The sequence below is a fragment of the Mixophyes fleayi genome, chromosome 2, assembly GCF_038048845.1.
Source record: "Mixophyes fleayi isolate aMixFle1 chromosome 2, aMixFle1.hap1, whole genome shotgun sequence".
NCBI lineage: Eukaryota > Metazoa > Chordata > Amphibia > Anura > Limnodynastidae > Mixophyes > Mixophyes fleayi.
Genome location: NC_134403.1, coordinates 114,522,460 through 114,541,385, shown reverse-complemented (window position 1 = coordinate 114,541,385; position 18,926 = coordinate 114,522,460). Strand labels below are relative to the sequence as shown.

Here is an 18,926-nt window from a genome sequence, read left to right as displayed (position 1 = left end):
CTAGCAAAATAAAAGAAACAAATTAGAAAAATTACCTGGTTTTAACTTCCGGCTTTTTAATTTCGATCAGATTGTCCAGATCTCCATCCCTTTAAATTTAAATATGTAGATTTTTATTTTTTTATTTTTAAACATAAAACAATTTAACAAGCAGTGAAAGGTCATATAGTATATATTTATAACAGCCGCCCTTAGATGTGTATAAAGAATCTGAATATGGTGAATAGGTTAGATATGGTTGCCAGAAGATAATTTTTTCACACTATAAATATTGCAAGGTCTATGGGCTTATGGGTTGTTTTTCAATTACCTTTTAGGAGTGTTCTTTACAGTTTTGGATATTTCAATAAGGTCGTCCAACTGGTCTCTTAAAATAAAAATTGACATTAAGAAATGTCATTTACATTATATGAAGTTCACAGCAAAAATGGTAATAATAGTTATATCTCCCTTGCCCTTTTAGTTTCATTACCAACAAAAGTCAGGTTTTGACATTAAAGACACACAACTAGAAATAAGCCAGTATCATTGTGTTCAAAATAGTTTGTAAAAATTGTAGATATTTTTCATAAGGGGTCTCAGAAACAACAATGATATTAAAAATGGGAATTAGTAAGGAATGAGTGCTTGAGACAAAAAATATATACAATGTAATTAGCTTTTTTGGGTACTAGTAACATTAACATACTTATATGCAAAAATTGGAATAAACAAATTAATGGTGTTTATAATAATGTTGCAATTTGTGAGGGCATTAGAATTTTCTTTGCCTAAAAAGCTGGCTATACACTGCGCGATTGGGCTGTTTCCAGCCAAATTGGCTCAACGTTGCTCCATGTGTGGCCCACCAACAGCCCACCATCCTGTTTACCCAAAATTTAAAAGCATTTTGACCAGTCAAGCTGAAAAACCTATGCTATTGTTGACATTGATGTGTGCAGGTTGCCACCGGCTGATCAGAATGTGTGTTACCATTTGAAATGTGATTATTCATCCTAATTGCAGAATGATCAGATGTCACATATTAGCCACATATATGGCCTTTCAGCAGTTAGGTTATATGACTTCTTCACACTTTTGAAACATTAAATAGCAGATGACAGAGGACAACTGTTCGAGTTTCAACTTAGCACTGGAAGTTTTGCATATTGTTGGATTTTACAAGTTGACTGTGAATGTTACAGTATCTTACATGTTAGATTTAGTGGTCATTTGTGGCATTAATTAGCTTTAACTATGTAAATAATATCAGCATAAGAGTCAGAGCTGAGAATGAGACAGACAGTCATGTTTGACCAATAAATGCATTTTATCATATCCTTAATAATAGCTTTTTTATTTCACGTTAAAATTGGTCTTATCAGCAAGTTTTGTTTTTAACTTATTGTGTATCTTTAATATCTACATTGGTTATTAGAAGAGTGAGGTTAATCAGGCTCATTGTACCTTTTCTTGCCTTTGTCTGCTGTGGTTTTGATGTCGATAAGGTTGTTAATATCTTGAGTCCTTTTGGATAAATCGAAACAAAAATGGATAAAATAGCATTTACATAATATAACATATAGCACAGTGTCTTCACGAAAGTGAGATGTTTAAATGGGGCTGTACTAAATATTGACTTGTTTCTATAGTACTAACTCCCACATTTCGTTCAGATTGTAAGCTCTAATGCTCAGATGCCCTAATAGTCTCTTTCAGCAGAAAATTCTTCACTGTTATGTCTGCATCTTTCCCTTGTCCCAGATTGCACAGTAATATAAAATATATCAGAGCCTAATGAATGATATTAATGAGTATGTGTTCTATTTTCTAAAGCACCAACATGTTATGTAAAGCAACATAATTTTTATATGGACACTAATAATAATCTTTTAATAACTTACTCAATGCAGATATTACTAAACATTATGGGCCTAAGTCATTAAGGAGCGTAAGGCAAAAAAAGGAGTGACTTTGATCTTGGGCAAAACCATGTTACAATGTAAGGGGTGGTTAATTATTTTGCACATAAAGAAAATACAGACTTTTTTGACATGTAGCACACAGATACATGATAATTTTACTTTTACACTGAAATTTAAAGTTGATCTAGGACATGCCCTACCCCAATTATAAATCTGTCCTCACATTTTAAATTTATCTCCCCGTCCAATGCATCATGGTTTTGCAGAGATGCAAAGTTACTCCATTGTTTTGCTTCACTCTCCTTAATGACTTAGGCCCTTTGTTTCTAATTATGTTTCCAATGGGAAACTCACTAACACAACCCAGGGCATCATTATTGCTAAGAAAGGTACCAATTACCGGGAGGAAAAGTTTCCTGATTTATAATTAATTATTTTTATACAGGCTGTAAAATTGTGTGAACATTTCTCTTTACAGTTATTGCTAAACACCATTTAGGATTGTAATACTGTTCCATACATGAACTAAATTTGGTACATATGAACTAATTTTAGGGAGTATAATAAATGCACAGGTATGTTGCTATTTTTTTATTCCATATTTATAGCTGGTTCCTGGGAAAAAAGTTGTTTTTATATATTATAAAATATATACACCAATTATTGTTTTCAGTTATTACGTATAATTTATATGTGAGATCCTAAATGTTTAGAATACGCCCTGCCTATTTATCTGACATCGCACAAGTGGACAAGCATTGGGGGTCATTAAACTTCTGCAACACCTACAGTACATCAGATTTGCATGTCAGTTTAACTTCATACACATTTAACAATCGGATTGTTTTAAAATATTGTCATGTTATAAATATGAATTCAGATTTGGGTTTTTATTGCAGTAAGGTCACAATTATTAATTTATTAACCTTTTTTATATATCACCAACATGTTATGAAAAACTTTGCAGAGAATGTTTTAATCATTAATTTTCGGAAGTAGTGATAGTAGTGTGTGATCGCACACTGCATGAAAGTAAGAGCATGGTATTATGGGATCACTTAGACTACAATAACATTGATTACATTTGTATAATTACATTTGTGAAATAATTGTTAGAAATAGCTTACCCTTTACTGCTTACAACTTTTGAGCTTGAAACGTCAATGAGATTATCAAAGTCTTGACTTCTATAATCAGGAATTAAATGACAGAAACAATTATTTATATATAAGAAATGTTTTTAGATTTAGCTTTGGTGATGAAGGAAATTTTCTAAATTGTCCTACAAAATATTTGCCCCATTCTGCATTAGGCCACAAGATATCATGCCTAAGGGGCATCATTCAATGAAGACGGCAGATTTCAGCCATGCGCGCCTGCACTCATAAAGTGCCAATACGGTACAGCAACATTACAGATTTCCCTTTGCAACCTCATGGGGTGCAAAGGGAGATCCCTGATGTTACGGTAATGGGAATTGAGCAGCCGTGCGTAACCGCGATCTGCCGTCTTAATTGAACATGCCCTAAGTGTTTCCAGTCCTAATCCAACAACACTACACAGCAGAGTTAATTGAGCTTCTTCCCAGCTCTATTTATAGACTATATATTCCATGATATACAAATTCACAAATACAGTGTGAAATGGTAATCCACAGAATGGTGAAGCTAATGCGGAACACAAACATTGTATTGCTGGAACTTCGCATCTCTGTAAAATGACCTGTTCAACTGCAAAACACAATTTGTATATAATTTTCCTTGCAAATTTGTTCCTGTCTATTCAGCGCTCTATAGATAACTCATAAGCATACAGTTACTGATGTAATAGGAAGAGATTAATCTCCTGTACGCTAAGCATTAATCAAAAATTGGTTAAGGAGAAACTATATCTGTATTAATGTTTCTTGGCACCTAGGCCACTTTTATTATTGTAGATTTTGTTATTTCTTTCCCACAGCTGCAATATCACATAGCTTCAACTCATTCTCCTTGCGCCTGTAGACCAGGTCCGTAGGCAGTGTGTTAACCACCAAAAACATGCTGCCATACTATATACTGCATTGTAAACATTATTGAATTTTCAGTTCATTAATAGTAAAGCATGTGTAAAGCCTTACTCCAATCTACAGTCTGTAATGCATACAATGGTCAAATTAATTCTTGATGGGGGCCTTGTCCTGTATAATCTCATGTGACTGCTCAAAGCCAAATCAGGAGCCTGTGCTGTAAAGTAGGCATTCTGCAGTTTTATTATGTCAAAAAGCTACTTAGAAGTTCAAATATATTTATTTATACTTGTCCAGAAGATGGCTGCATACAGATAGATGAATATAACATAACCTATAATGCTCTATCATATGATAAATTAAATCTGTGTATTTTTTAAAATGTAACATGTAATTGATATATTTATGTTTTGATAACAGTTACATGTGTAGGTCAGCGTGAAGAATAGCTTTGAATTGTAAATAATACTGCTACTACCCATATTAATAATCATCAATGGTGTAGTTACAGGGGTCTCAGTGGTCATCAGCCCCAATCTGCAACAATGTACAGTCAGGGCTTAACTTTCACTACTGCCAGGTAATACATTTCTCCTATGCAGGTTATGCGGTGTACCGAGTTGGTGTTAGAGCTGTCATCACTTTGTAGGTCTATTGATAGGTAAGGCATATTCACAACACAATCTTTGTCAGAATCTGAGAGCCTTATGGATGGGGTATAGAAAAGCAAAGGGTTAGGAATTGGGGATGTCTAGTAGGAAGGCAGTGCGAAAGTGGTGATACATAACTTAAGCAATAGGGTTTTGGATTACTTTCAAGTATGTTAGCCCAAGTAGCACTTGATAGGTGTCTCTGTGGTACATTGTACCTCTACTCATTCTATACACATTCATCCTAAACCATGCCTACCTCTGCTTTCTTTCCACTGCACTTCTTCTTTCTCCGCTCTCTGGAATAGCCGGCTTAGTAGAGTATGAAGCCCTTAAATAGAGACGTTTGTATACATATGTTATGCTTACATCTGATTATTTTAATTGTCCATTAACATTTTCCACTCAATGCATTATGTGCAGCGACTTTGTCCAATTTCATAATTGGCAAAATATACATTAAGTGGCATGAGCAGATGCTAAGTTGAGAAAAATGCAGCCTCTTTCTACAAAGATATAGCTCATGACATCTACCAGGGTAGAGCAGGGCCCTCTTTCCTTGTGTGCTCCTCCTACTGTTCATTCACCCTCTGTACCTCTTGACCTGCTTCGCTGGCCCTGTTCTCCCTGTTTTCTTAAGCTTTGGCCTTCTTCTCGCTGGTTTCTACCATCCCTTTCACTACCTGTCAGATATAATCGGATTTGCTTTACCCGGTCACCTGTGTTTGTATATATTTTTGTATCATGTTGTGTTTTGGTTCTGTTTTCTGTATATGTACTGTGCGGCGCTGCGGACCCTTTGCAGTGCCTTATAAGGCAAAGATAATAATAAATAATAATATTTGTCAAGCCAATATTGAGAAATCAGTAAAAGACCGTAGAATGTGAATTATCTGACAACACTATATTTTGTCCATATGTGTGATATAGCTGTTTCCAAATGACTTGCTTGTACAGTACATTGGTTTATCCAAATATTTGGGAGCTGGGCTGACCTTGCACATTACTACTTGCATGCCTTTTCTAGCATAGCCTATATTTAATTTACACCCATCCCATCATGGAACAGTACATGTTTAATGTATTCCAAAAGCATTAGGGTGGAGAATATACTAATTCTGTGGACTAATTGTGACCAAAATACAGTTTACCTGCAACATGTCAGCCAGATTACAAGGCCATGCTTAAACCCTACATACACAAAACACAACTGTTTTGTAGGTCCGATTAGATCATTTTGCATTTCTTAACAGCCTTTTTTCTTCTTTCTATTCTATACAAAACACAATCTAAGATATTTACATGCTAAAACTAAATGGGGATCTGACCCTAGGATTGCCATAAACAGCAAAACATGGTCATAAATGTTTGAGAATACCTTAAAGTAATTTAACCAGACTCGCCAGGCTAGCTGCATTTTGCATATACAGCTAGTATTTGAAATGAACAATTGAGACATATATGACCTGAAATGTATTTAGTTCATAAAATCCATCTTATAATGAATTGTTTCCCCAAATAACAGTTCAAATAACCTATTTCCACTTAATTTTGGCTCAATCTGAGTCTACATGGTGAATAAGTATAATAAGTATAGTGATTATTATTTTAGCTGGAAAGGTTTTCTGTTTAAATGGAAACATATGGGAACACTAAATATATATAACCCAAGTACAGTTCTATATTATAGACATTTTACCATTGTATATCCTTTGTATATACTATAGAAAGTTCTTGTAACTTATGTTATATTAAAAGTTATGGTGGATTATTAGTTATTAATAAAAACATTTGTAAAACAACCTCCAATGCTTTAAAGTCTCACCCATGAAGATATGCTCCATCCTAATAGAAGGCCCATGACTGAAATGCATTAAGTAATGCTTTACAATTGTGGCACAGTTTGATGACTTATATGTAAATTTGCTGCCATAATATGTATATTTCTATGTTAATATATCAATATGAATGCAGATTGTTAGGGAAGTTAAAAGCACATGTTTTTCCCTGGGTGCAGGGTGCTAGAACACCCACACAGGCTGTGATACTTAAACACTTCTACCATACTTTCTATTGCAGATGTTATGGTAGAAACATACATTAAAAACAGGATCTCATTAGTTGAATCTTCGAGTCAGCTGACAGTAGTCATGAAATAACAATTAGGTATAGAAATATATGTAAATGAAGATAAGTTACCTGTCCTCATTTTTAGCAATAGGTGACAGCTTTGGCTTTTCATCAACATTTTGGACTCTGAAAAAGGTTATTTAAAAAAAAGGGTAAACCAATTTAGCAAGTAAATATAATATGTACAGAATGTTTGTTTTATAATAGTAATATATGTATAATGGTCATGTAAGTAACGTCTGTATAAATAATGGGTTCTAATGTAAAAACTTATAATTGATGAGTTATGATGTCATCTCTTTAATGTTCATAAAGGAAATGTCTATATTATGTACAACATACTGTAAATTATTATGGACATTAGAAGTGACCTTTGATTTCTCTGACCTACAGCATTGTGCTTTTTGATGGTCCCAGATCTCCTCTGTCACTTGTAATATACCTATAATTTACTGTAGACAATGTACTATCTCATACATACATGATCATTAGAGTTAATTATGACTAAATACTGCAGTGAACATTTTAACATCTCATGTTGCCACATTGCACCCCTAAGTTGAAGAAATTTGCCTAATGCCCAGGTTCTTGAGCACTCCGTGCCTCTTACATCATGCAACGATGCAAACTTAGGTCAAGGCACAACCTACTTTTCCATTAGGACTATCCTCAATAAGTTAAGTAACTTTTTCCAATTAAGGCTGGGTATACACTACAGAGTTTACAGCCAAACACCCAATAAACGTCTGTTCGGCACAACATTGCATCTGTATGTACACTACAAAGATAAGCTATTATCATTCCAAAGGTCATCATATCGTTTGTTATTTTTAAGCTGAACTAAAAACCTCGATGGAACAATGTTGTTCCAATCCTGCCGTGTGTATGCAATCACGATCAGGATCTCCATAGGATTTACAGAGTCATGATCTTTTCAGCAGATGGTTATGACAGAGGAAGAGCACAGATATGAAGGTAAATCTTGTAACACGTGTATAGTGTGTACACATGGAATGGCATGCTGATCGGGACTTTTTTTTATCAGTCGTTGGTCAAATAGATAACACGTCAGGAGAAAATTTCTGTAGTGTGTAACCAGTCTAACTGTGGGTACAACCATCATTAAGATGTTAAAGAGAGCCTGTCAAGTTTATAATTTTAATATATATATTTTGCCTGTTACAAACATTAATTACTAATTAATACTGGCTGCAAGATTTATTTTTGAGATTCCAAAATGATGTATGTTTATTGTCCCCTACCGTACAAGTGCATCATATAACTCTAGACTGTGCAAACACCACCCCATTAAAACAGTGGTTAACACCAAGTTCAAACTGTTACTTAAAATCAAGGCCTTTTTGCAATGTTTCCCCTATCTCTATCCTTTGTAGATCATTTATATAGCTCTCTAGCATAATGAAATCTAATTTTTGTGCTGCAATTGGAAGACAATTGCAATTTTAACCATTTTGTGTGCCCATTAGAGATGGACGGGTCCGGTTCTCCGAGAACCGAACCCACCCGAACTTTGGGTATCCGAGTACCGAGCTGAGCAGCTCGGTACTCTCCCGCCAATTCCGAATCCAAATCGAGGCCGAACGTCATTGTGACGTCGTCGGATCTCGGGACTCGGTTCTCGCGATACTTCAACTTTATAAATACACGCCTCCACAGCAATCCATCGCCATTTGACAGAGGGAGAGAGCAGGGTGTAGTCATAGGCTAATTAGAGCAGGGACAGAGAAAGAATACAATATTGTTCTTGCAATTGCTCTAACCAAAATCGCTAGTGCAGAGAGGAGGATAGAGGTTTATTATTTTTTCTTCATATTTGGCACTCCCCAGCGCTTTTGGGTTGTCCCCCATAATTGTGCATTAATATTTCTGGCTGTCAAAAGTCATATCTGTCAGCAGTATCTACTCAATAAATGTTAGCACTCCTCAGTGTTTTTGGGGTGTCCTCTCTAATTGTGCATTAATATTTCTGGCTGTCAAAAGTCATATCTGTCAGCAGTATCTACTCAATAATTTTAAGCACTCCTCAGTGTTTTTGGGGTGTCCTCTCTAATTGTGCATTAATATTTCTGGCTGTCAAAAGTCATATCTGTCAGCAGTATCTACTCAATAAATGTTAGCACTCCTCAGTGTTTTTGGGGTGTCCTCTCTAATTGTGCATTAATATTTCTGGCTGTCAAAAGTCATATCTGTCAGCAGTATCTACTCAATAAATTTTAGCACTCCTCTGTGTTTTTGGGGTGTCCTCCCTAATTGTGCATTAATATTTCTGGCTGTCAAAAGTCATATCTGTCAGCAGTATCTACTCAATAAATGTTAGCACTCCTCAGTGTTTTTGGGGTGTCCTCTCTAATTGTGCATTAATATTTCTGGCTGTCAAAAGTCATATCTGTCAGCAGTATCTACTCAATAAATTTTAGCACTCCTCAGTGTTTTTGGGGTGTCCTCTCTAATTGTGCATTAATATTTCTGGCTGTCAAAAGTCATATCTGTCAGCAGTATCTACTCAATAAATTTTAGCACTCCTCAGTGTTTTTGGGGTGTCCTCCCTAATTGTGCATTAATATTTCTGGCTGTCAAAAGTCATATCTGTCAGCAGTATCTACTCAATAATTTGTAGCACACCTCAGTGTTTTTGGGGTGTCCCCCATAATTGTGCATTAATATTTCTGGCTGTCAAAAGTCATATCTGTCAGCAGTATCTACTAAATAATTTTTAGCACTCCCCAGTGGTTTGCGCTCAGAATGGTTTCAAAGCAGTCCACATATGATCGAAATGAGCAACCAGGTTCTGTCACCAGTCCTGATGTTAGTGTTCCCAGTACGTCATCTGGCCAAGGCGATGTCAAACAACAGAGTGTTTTCAAATTAGTGCAAAAAACAAAAACCAAAAAAAAATTTACTGTATTGAAGCGAAAAAGAAGTGTAACTGAGCAAAAGTTAAGTGACGATAAAAAAAAAATTGCAAGCATGCCATTCTACACACGCAGTGGCAAAGAGAGAATGAGGCCTTCACCTTTGGCTATTAGTGGCAGATCCCAAAAAGTTACCCAGCCTACAATTGGTGCACAACTACTGTTACACGTCAAAGCTGAGCTGCAAGATAACAGTGAGGCATTACAGGAGAATATTTGCTCTGATTCACAAATGACAAGAATCCCTGTGGAGAGTCCATCCAACAGTGGGATGTCTAATCGTGAGCATTCTGCTGATGTGTGCCTTAATAGCCCGAGTGTAGCCGGTGATACCCAAATTGAGGATGCCACTTTGGAATTAGAAGAGGATGAGGGGGAGATTTGTGTAGGCGACGAGGGCGCTAATGATGATGTTGATGATTATGATGCAGACAGATACCAAATTGCCTTTCTCAATTTCTATTTATATTCTAGATTATATAACGGCTGAATAGTTTTCTATTTTACTCCTAGTGGAGAGAGGATCTGATGCAGACAGATACCAAACTGCCTTTGTCCATTTCAATTTATATTGTACAGTATATAACGGCTGAATTTATTAGTATTTTATACAAGTGGAGGGGGGCCCAGAGAGACAGAAACCAAACTGGCTTTCTCCATGTCAATTAATATTGTACAGTCTATAATGGCTGAATTTTTTGTTTTTTTAAAAAAGTGGAGGGGGCCTATAGAGACAGAAAGCAAACTGTCTTTTTCCATTTCTTTACATATTTAACTATAAGTGTAGGGTGTAATATAGATTCAAAGACGATGGCTGCATTGCCAATATGCATAGATGGAGAGGAAGACAATCTGTTTTGTGTGTAGAATAAATGAAGGCCTACCAACGAAGAATTAAACAGTTTTTTTGGATGATTTATTACCTCAACAATTAGATTACTTATCTCTAAAACAGTTGGAGCACTAAATTGGGTTATTTTAGGCACAAAAACATGTATTTTCCAACAAAATAGCAAAACAAAACCAAACAAAACCAAAACCAAAACCAAAACACGCAATGGCGGTTTTGCAAAACCAAAACCAAAACCAAAACACGACGGTAATCCAGATCCAAAACCGAATCCAAAACCAAAACACGGGGGTCAGTGACCATCTCTAGTGCCCATCAGCAAGAGCAGTCATTTGCACATCTACAAAAGAAGCAAGTTTGGGTCAAAAAAACCTGGTGGAATGGTGTTTAAAAAAAAGCTGACTCTGTGCTACCTTGCAATGTGCCGTCTCATCACATAATAATAGTTAATAATAGTTAATAATTTTTAGCAATTAAAATGCAAAATCTTGGCTCTGATACTGGGATATGAAGATGTCCAATGTTCGATATTTTGAAGATAATACTATTTACCTGGGACATACTATGTTGTCTTATTGTGATTATAATTAATATCATTGTAGCAAGCAATACAAAACAAGACTTGAAAACATAAAATCCAGTTACACTTTACCTAGTGTCGGTTTTGGCTATGGGAGAAGTGGGTGGGCTAGGCTTTGTGTCTGTTTTTTCAAATCTAAAAAAACACAATATATGGTTAAATCTCATGAATAATAGTGCAAAAATAATGCAGTAGAAAATGCATTGCTTATTTCAATGGCATTCAAATGCCTTGTACTGCTTTTATTGCAATTTATCAATTAGCAATATATTGCTTTCAGCGGTAACATTGTAGTTCACAAGAGTGCGAGTGAAAGGGTGAGAGGTTACCATAGCAACCAACTACATGTGAATGTCTATTGCTTTCAGTGTACTGGAGATTAAAAATAACTGACATATTATTAACCCACAAATACCCTCTCGTCATCTCCTGTACCACAAATGTCTATGGTTTGTTACTGTTGGCACTAACTATCAACATTTAAATGATACTATGTTAAAAGGCCTGTTGCTATGATCAATTTTTTCTACATGATGCTGTTGATACTTTATTTAGTTAATATTTTATGGGATGGTCTCATATTTTCAGACATGTATATAACATGTAGACACAGAAAGGCTCATGAAAAGCATATGGCTAGATTTCTGAAAGACTGACAATAAATTTGTAGCTTTATTACGTAAATAAAAAAAAATTAATTCTACCAATTTTCAGTGAAGATGCGTATTTACGATTTCTGCCTTTATGATTTCTATATAGAATTGGCCTTGATTAAAAATACTGGAGAAAATATTAGATCAGATGTTAGCAGCAGGTAATTCAGGACATTGATCAATTGTGTTGAGGTTAATTAAGAGTTTTTTATTATACATATGTATTTTCATTCATAAAACAAAAACAGTGAGATACAATCTATAATAACAAAAAATAATTACCTTGATCTGGCACTATCAATGAAATTGGTTCTGATTGGCTTATCCGTGTTCCTGGTATCCGATGAGTATATGGTGCTATTAGATATTTAAGCACATACCAATAAACATGGATTGTTTGACAACTAATGTTAATATACACCTGTCCCCAAATGTACAGAGTACATTCCTTACTATCCAAAACCATAGGATGGGTATAATTATGCGTATACACATTGTTGTAAATGGAGTGTATTTCTAGAGATCTTTATAAAAGAATTAAAGGGACATTAAACTTAAGCATGAATTAAATTAAAATGAATACTCCATATGCCTTTCTTACTTAAAAAAAAGTAATAGTTTGGGAATAAAAAGCCAGCATTGTTTTACTTTATTCATCTGCTTCCTTTCTCCTCTCCATATACTTATTTGTTTATAAAAGAGTTTGTTAAAAAAGTGTAAAAATAAAACATTAAAAAAGAAAAGAAAAAATAGTGCTTACATTTTTTGTCCTTCTGGTTTGTCTGGTTTGCCTGGAAGAACCCTGTTGACAAGTAATAAAATGACATGATTAGTCCATAGACACAATTACAGTCTGATTTGTAGAGAAGCCTTGTGAACAATTCTGTATTTGACAGATGCAGCCTTAGATGACAGCTCTTAATAAGGGAACATTAGCACTACAAACAAGACATTTGGTCATTACAATACAAAAACACCAATTTCCAGTCGTGACAGCTTTTTTCCCGTATTCATGTTCCTCAATTACTTTCAGGATCTCCTTATTTTGTGGCATTCATGTAACTACAAATGCTAAACTTACTATTAAATTTGATTCTGTATCTGTATATAGAGTAGATTTCTTTTGAGGCTATAGCTTTATATACTAACCTACATAAGTTCCACTGCTTCTCGTTTACAGAACAAAAAGTGTTGAACAAACCATCATGCCCTCTAAACAAGCTAAAGAAGAGCAGGGCACCTGGAGGGTTTTAGGAGCCCTACCATCTGTTTTATGTATATTCACTGCTGCCCACACCATATAAAAACACTAGTGGCATACATTTTCATTGGCTGTGCCAGAAAGGAATTTGAACTGACTGGCAAAGCAATGGGAAGTCCAAGATGATTGGCCTTTAAGTGGCATTGGAGGTATGCTTTCATCACACCACTTTAGGAGCAGCCTGAGATAGCAGTGATTCCTGATTTATTGTTGTAGGTGTTTGGCGCTCTGCACTTCTACTGTCTGGTACAGGGAAGGTATAATAATGTGAAAGTGATTGTGTACAAGTACAGTCACTTACAATATTTTTTGGCTTATTATGATAAGTATACAAGGCCTTAGGCTGGAAGCCAGAACCAAAGAAGTTCCAGGAATAAGTAGACAGAACAACTAGCATAAGTGAGTTTAACTGGCATATTAAGGACAAGGTAGCAATCAAGCAATATAGTATAAGAGAAACATATCAACCACAGCCCTGGGGACTGAGGAGATACTTCAGAGGTTTATGCCCACTTTTCCATTAGGGTAAGCCTTTTAATGCTCACAAATCTTCTATGCATCCAGGTTGTGTGTAGAGGGGGCAACAACAAAATAGGCAGGAACACCGAACATATTTACAAGGACGTCACAGACAGAACCAAAAGCCGGAGCCATAGCCAGAGACCAAATGAACCATAGGATTAGAAAGCAAGTTGGTAAAACTAGTACATGAGCCTTGGAATTTTTCATTAACTATCCTGCAATGTCAGTGTTTGGAGAGGGTCAAACTCTTACAGATAACATGAACGAGCTGCATATATTAGGGGACAGGCAGTTTGCTGCACAACAATACACAGACACAGGACCCAGCCACCAGGCTCTATAGCTTAAAACATAGAGACATACACAGAACATCCAAGGTCACAGGATTAAATCCTTACACAGCAGTGCCAAAACACAGTTACGCCTTTAGTAATTGAGCTAATTAAATCAGAACAGCTAGATTTAGCATACTAGGGGCTAGATTTACTAGCTGTCATTTTGTAGAGTGCACTAAATAAATGATAGCTGGAATCTGATTGGTTGCTATAGGCAACATCCCCACTTTTTCAAACCCGCAGCTTTGTAAATCTAGCCCTAGAAGTGATCCCTTAAACAAAATTGAGTTTTCCTTTCAAAAAAGTTGAAACTTTCTGGTATTAATTGGCAAAATCACAGAAGTAAGAAATGAAGATCCACTTATTTTATGTAGCTGCAGACCTGCATTTAGATAATTCATTGCAAAACCATTGAATTACTCGGAAAATAATTGAAATAACTTAGTTCTTCAGCCATAGCATTATTTGGCATGAGTTTTCTTGACAAAAACATACCTTAAAAAACATGATATCAATATTTAGAAAATAATTCACAGGGCAATTATTCAAAATCAAAAACATGCAAAATGTACACAATAGAAGCATCTCAGCAGTGAAGAGGTTAAACTGGTTAATATGTATATAATGTATTATTCTTTTTCTTACGGCTTAGTTTCAGCTGCTGTTGTTGTTGTGGTAAAGGTGGTGTTTCTGGTTGTTGGACCCCAGGATTTTCTGTATGTAAAATAAAACAATGAATTTGATTAGTTTTATGCTGTATGGATTGCATAAAAAAAATCACACAATTGCAATTATTAGATTTTAATTGGATTACTTTTGTTGGCTGCAAGATAAAATCAATATAAGTGTGCATATTAGTTTATTAAATGTACATGTTGCATTTTGATTTGTTGCACACAATACACATTTATTGCAGATACTAAACCTCAAGTGAATTGTCCACCAAAAGTAAATATAAATGCATTTAATAAGCTTTTTTATCATAATTTTTTTTTTTATTGTTCAACATTATAAAGATACAGGTACTAATTTAGTCTCCTGCATAATTTTAGTAAATTTCTGCATATCAAGCTCAGCTGCTGCTTGTAATATAGAACATAAAAAGGATGTTGTCATGGCAGAACATATAGTAACTGGCTGTCCGAGAGGGGCATTGAATAAAATAGGCTGGAAAGCATTTACCTATGTGTTATTTAAACATGTTTTTGAATGCTGTCACATCAGTTTTTAGGTGTGTTCCATTCAATGATTTGTTATTGGGCATGGATCCCAAACCTTTACAAAGAGTCTAAGCAGCATTGATTTGAATGGATCTGGAAAATATGTGTACATGGGATTCAGATCAGTAAAGGTGTTTTCCACTGACGGTTTTATCATTAGGACAGCTTGTACTGTGAATACATCTGCAAATGTCATATGTGTCTTCTGTCTGTTTTTGCCACCATCATACCTCCCACAATTCCAAATTGAAATATCAAAATAGGTCAGACCACACCATTGATTCACCCAGAACACACCCTTAATGGTTTATATTGAAATGCTTCATATAGGACACAGGTACAATTGTGCAGTACAAAAAACACATACCAATCCCACAACCAACCAACCCACCTAATACAGGTACTGATGCTCCCCAATACAACGGATCCCTCACTCAGTACAGTGACTTAAAGACATTTAAAGGCAGAATATCCAACACAAAAATGTGTGAATACCCTTAAATCAAAATACAGCTGATGAAGTGTAAGACCATTGCAAGTTTATTACATCTACATAAAACTCCTTAACACATAACATTCTAGTTTCTAAATTATTTAATGAGGCCTATCATGATAAATCATATACCTACATATATTTAGAACCAATAAAAGTTGTGATCACTTTAGTATGTTGTGTAATACAATTATATATATCCTGCTGGATAATTTTTGCCACCATTGTCACACTGCTATTCATGAATAGATTTAGATAGTAACTAAAGCTATTGATAACATATAGATATAACAAAGTGAGAAGACAAATCATGACCCTTCAAGATTGGCCCGTATGGCTGAAATCCTCCAGAACATCATATTAGAACTTTTAGAACTTACATTTTACACATATTTGTATGTATAACTAATTGAGCTTGACAGCAGCGATGTAGGCAACCATTCATTTACCTAAATCCTAGAGAAAATCAGTTAAATTAGGTAGCAGGTTAATGCTTCTGAGCATTATGTAGGACAAGGTTCCTGGATTTAAAGCAATTTGTGCTTGAGCTGCAGACAATTTTTGCTACTCTTCCTGAATACTATCCAACTTTACCCTTTTTATAATCTATTTTGATATTATAATATGTAAAATATAAATAAAAAAATATTTTTAAAATCCCATTAATCCCTCTCATTGTTTCAAGCTCTCCCTAAAGCGGTTCACATTCCGAGCAGAAAATCCCTATACTCCAGTAATAATCCCCAGTTAAACATATATACATACAGTCATGGCCAACAATATTGGACTTTTTTCAACTCACAATTTCCTGTAAACATAAGGTGAAATTTACAACAATTTGGTCTCCACAAGTCTATGTTAATGTACATAACCATTGTTTGTATTCTGAATTTAATACTGTATTTTCCTTTAAATCAGAAAATGAAAATAAATGGAATTGACACAATTATTGACACCCTAGACTTAATATTTGTTATCCCAGACTTTTGATCATTCACATCCTATAGCTATGGATTCACTTACACCTCTCTACTGGCAGTTTGGTCCTTTCCTCTTGTGCAAACTGATTCAGATCTCCCAGATATGACGAATGTCTTCACCCAACTGCTGTTTTCAGATCTCTCCACAGGTGTTCTCTGGGATTTAGATCTGGACTCATTGCTGGTCACTTCAGAACAGTCTAGAGTTGTGTCTTCTGTGTGCTTTTTGAAAAGTGTTTGTGATCATTGCGCTACCGGAAGACCCATGACTTATGACAGAGACCTAGCTTTCAGACACTGGATTTAATATTACATTTCAAAATGGCCTTGTAATCTCCAGATTTCATGATGCCATGCACACATTCAAGTTACAGCAAGCCCAAAGCATCACTGAACTTCCTCAATGTTTGACTGTGGGGAAGGTGTTCCTTTCACTCTGCTTTATGTAAACATAGAGGTGAACCGCTTTATCAAAAGCTCTTATTTGGTCTAATCTGTACAAAGGATATTCTCCTAGAAGAAATTTGACTTATTCAGGTGGGTTTTGGCCAACTCCAATTGGACTTTCTTAGATCTCTCTCTCAGCACTGAGGCCTTCCTGGGCATCCTACCACATTGAGTTGGAGGCGGATGGTCCAAAATGAAACTTATGGCTGTAGGTCAGCTTGAATCTGTGTGGCTGTTGATCAAGTTGTTTTCTCCACCATTCGAAACAACCTGTGCTACAATCTGTGATCAAGTTTTCTCTTTCAGTAAGGTTGGCTAAAGTGCTATGGGCCTGAAATTTCATAATAACATTACATACGGTGAAAACAGGAACATCGAGGTCTCTGGAGATTGATTTGTAGCCTTGAGATTGTCCCTGCTTAGCTACAATCTTCTGTCTGACATCCTCAGACAATTCTCTGGCTTTCTTACTTTTCTCCATGCTTATTGCAGTACACACAGTGACACAAAACAGATGAATGGGTCCTTTTCTCTTTTCAAGCTCGTTTAATGTGATTTTCATATTGCATTCACCTGCTTCTCATCACAGGTGAGTTTAGTTTCAAAGTGAAGGAGAATCAGATGCTTTGTCCGGCCTATTTAAGAATATTTGTATGAAAGAAGGTTCATTTAAATTGCAATTTTTTTCTGCTTTTAGTGTCATATTCCACTGCATACCAAAGAAATATATGTGTGAATACCAAATATTTTTTCATTTGAATGATTTTCTAAAAGAAATTAAGACATTTTTTCAAGGGTACCAATACTTTTTCCCAAGACTGAACATACATACATGCATAGAAAAACAGAGCCCCCCAATGTCCCAATGTGATTCCTCTAATTTAGAACTAGAACCAACCTATTAGCAGAAGAACCTTGAAGGTGGTGGATGGCTTAACATATATTTGCAAAAGAGTTCTGGTTTTATTAATACTTTAGAAACAGTTTTTATTGGTTAGAAGCTGAGTGCTGAGGGATTATGTTTTTCCATTTGCAATAAACCCCTCCCTTTTAGGCACTATTTATACATTGATTGTGCAACTTATATATAAAATCCATTGCTCTATTACCCTTTGTGCTGTGCTGTGCTGTGGCTTATACTGTCACCTCTTAAATTACAGTCCCAGAATTACAGACAATAATAATGAAGACTTCAAGGAACACTATATGCATTCATGCTTCCTCTGTAACTCTATGAGTAGAATGCTGTGCATGAAGCCAAAGTAAACAATGATTGTTCAGTACAAGCAGTGATTCATTGTACTGTTTTTTTATCAAAATAATCTAAACAAAAGATTCTCAGATACGTAGATTCATTAGTGGAACACTATTGTATTGCCAGAAAATCTTATGAATTTGATTGGACCTGATAGCTGAGAAACAGGCAGAGGATGCTACAGAGCCGCTCTGTTTGTGTTTCAAACATAAATGGAGCAGCCAGGCAGAATCCTCTGCCTGCCTCTCGGTCTCCAGACAGACGTATGTAGTGTCTGCCCCCCTCTGGACCTGCCACTGGCTGAGCCCCAAGAAAGTCATACCTGCCTACAATTTACATTAAAAAGGTGTTATCCTAATAAGAGGTAAAAACACAACTGGGATACTTAATTAGAAGTGTTATCATACGAGGTAAACAAGGTGAGATGGTATTAACATTTACTTCTACTGGCCAGGAACATCAAACATTACTACTGTATATGTGGACAGTGCAGAATAATTATTGAATCGAAATTAAATTAAGAAATTGTTCCTAGATTAATGATATGTGGCTAGATATTTACTTTTATGTCTGCTCCCCACTATGTAACCCCCTCTCTTTCCTCTTTTTATTTCTGTACCCCTCCCTTTTAAACATAAAAATCTAATAAAAATTAGTGATGATAAAAAAAATAAATTAAGAAATTGTCAATTGATAGTTTGAGAT

At 35.5% G+C, this 18,926-nt stretch overlaps 1 protein-coding gene across 2 annotated transcripts in view; it reads right to left on the bottom strand.

Annotated features, from left to right (window-relative positions):
• SCEL (sciellin) overlaps positions 1-18,926 on the bottom strand; it is a 71,090-nt gene that overhangs the window by 17,811 nt on the left and 34,353 nt on the right. For both annotated transcript variants that reach the window (XM_075199868.1, XM_075199869.1), the window contains exons 9-18: positions 14,472-14,540; positions 12,469-12,510; positions 11,991-12,065; positions 11,128-11,190; positions 6,762-6,818; positions 4,822-4,893; positions 3,032-3,091; positions 1,447-1,506; positions 311-367; positions 36-89 (exon numbers count right to left, since the gene is read on the bottom strand). In XM_075199868.1, coding sequence (XP_075055969.1) covers positions 36-89; positions 311-367; positions 1,447-1,506; positions 3,032-3,091; positions 4,822-4,893; positions 6,762-6,818; positions 11,128-11,190; positions 11,991-12,065; positions 12,469-12,510; positions 14,472-14,540 — 609 coding nt within the window. The remainder of the gene's footprint in view (positions 1-35; positions 90-310; positions 368-1,446; positions 1,507-3,031; positions 3,092-4,821; positions 4,894-6,761; positions 6,819-11,127; positions 11,191-11,990; positions 12,066-12,468; positions 12,511-14,471; positions 14,541-18,926) is intronic.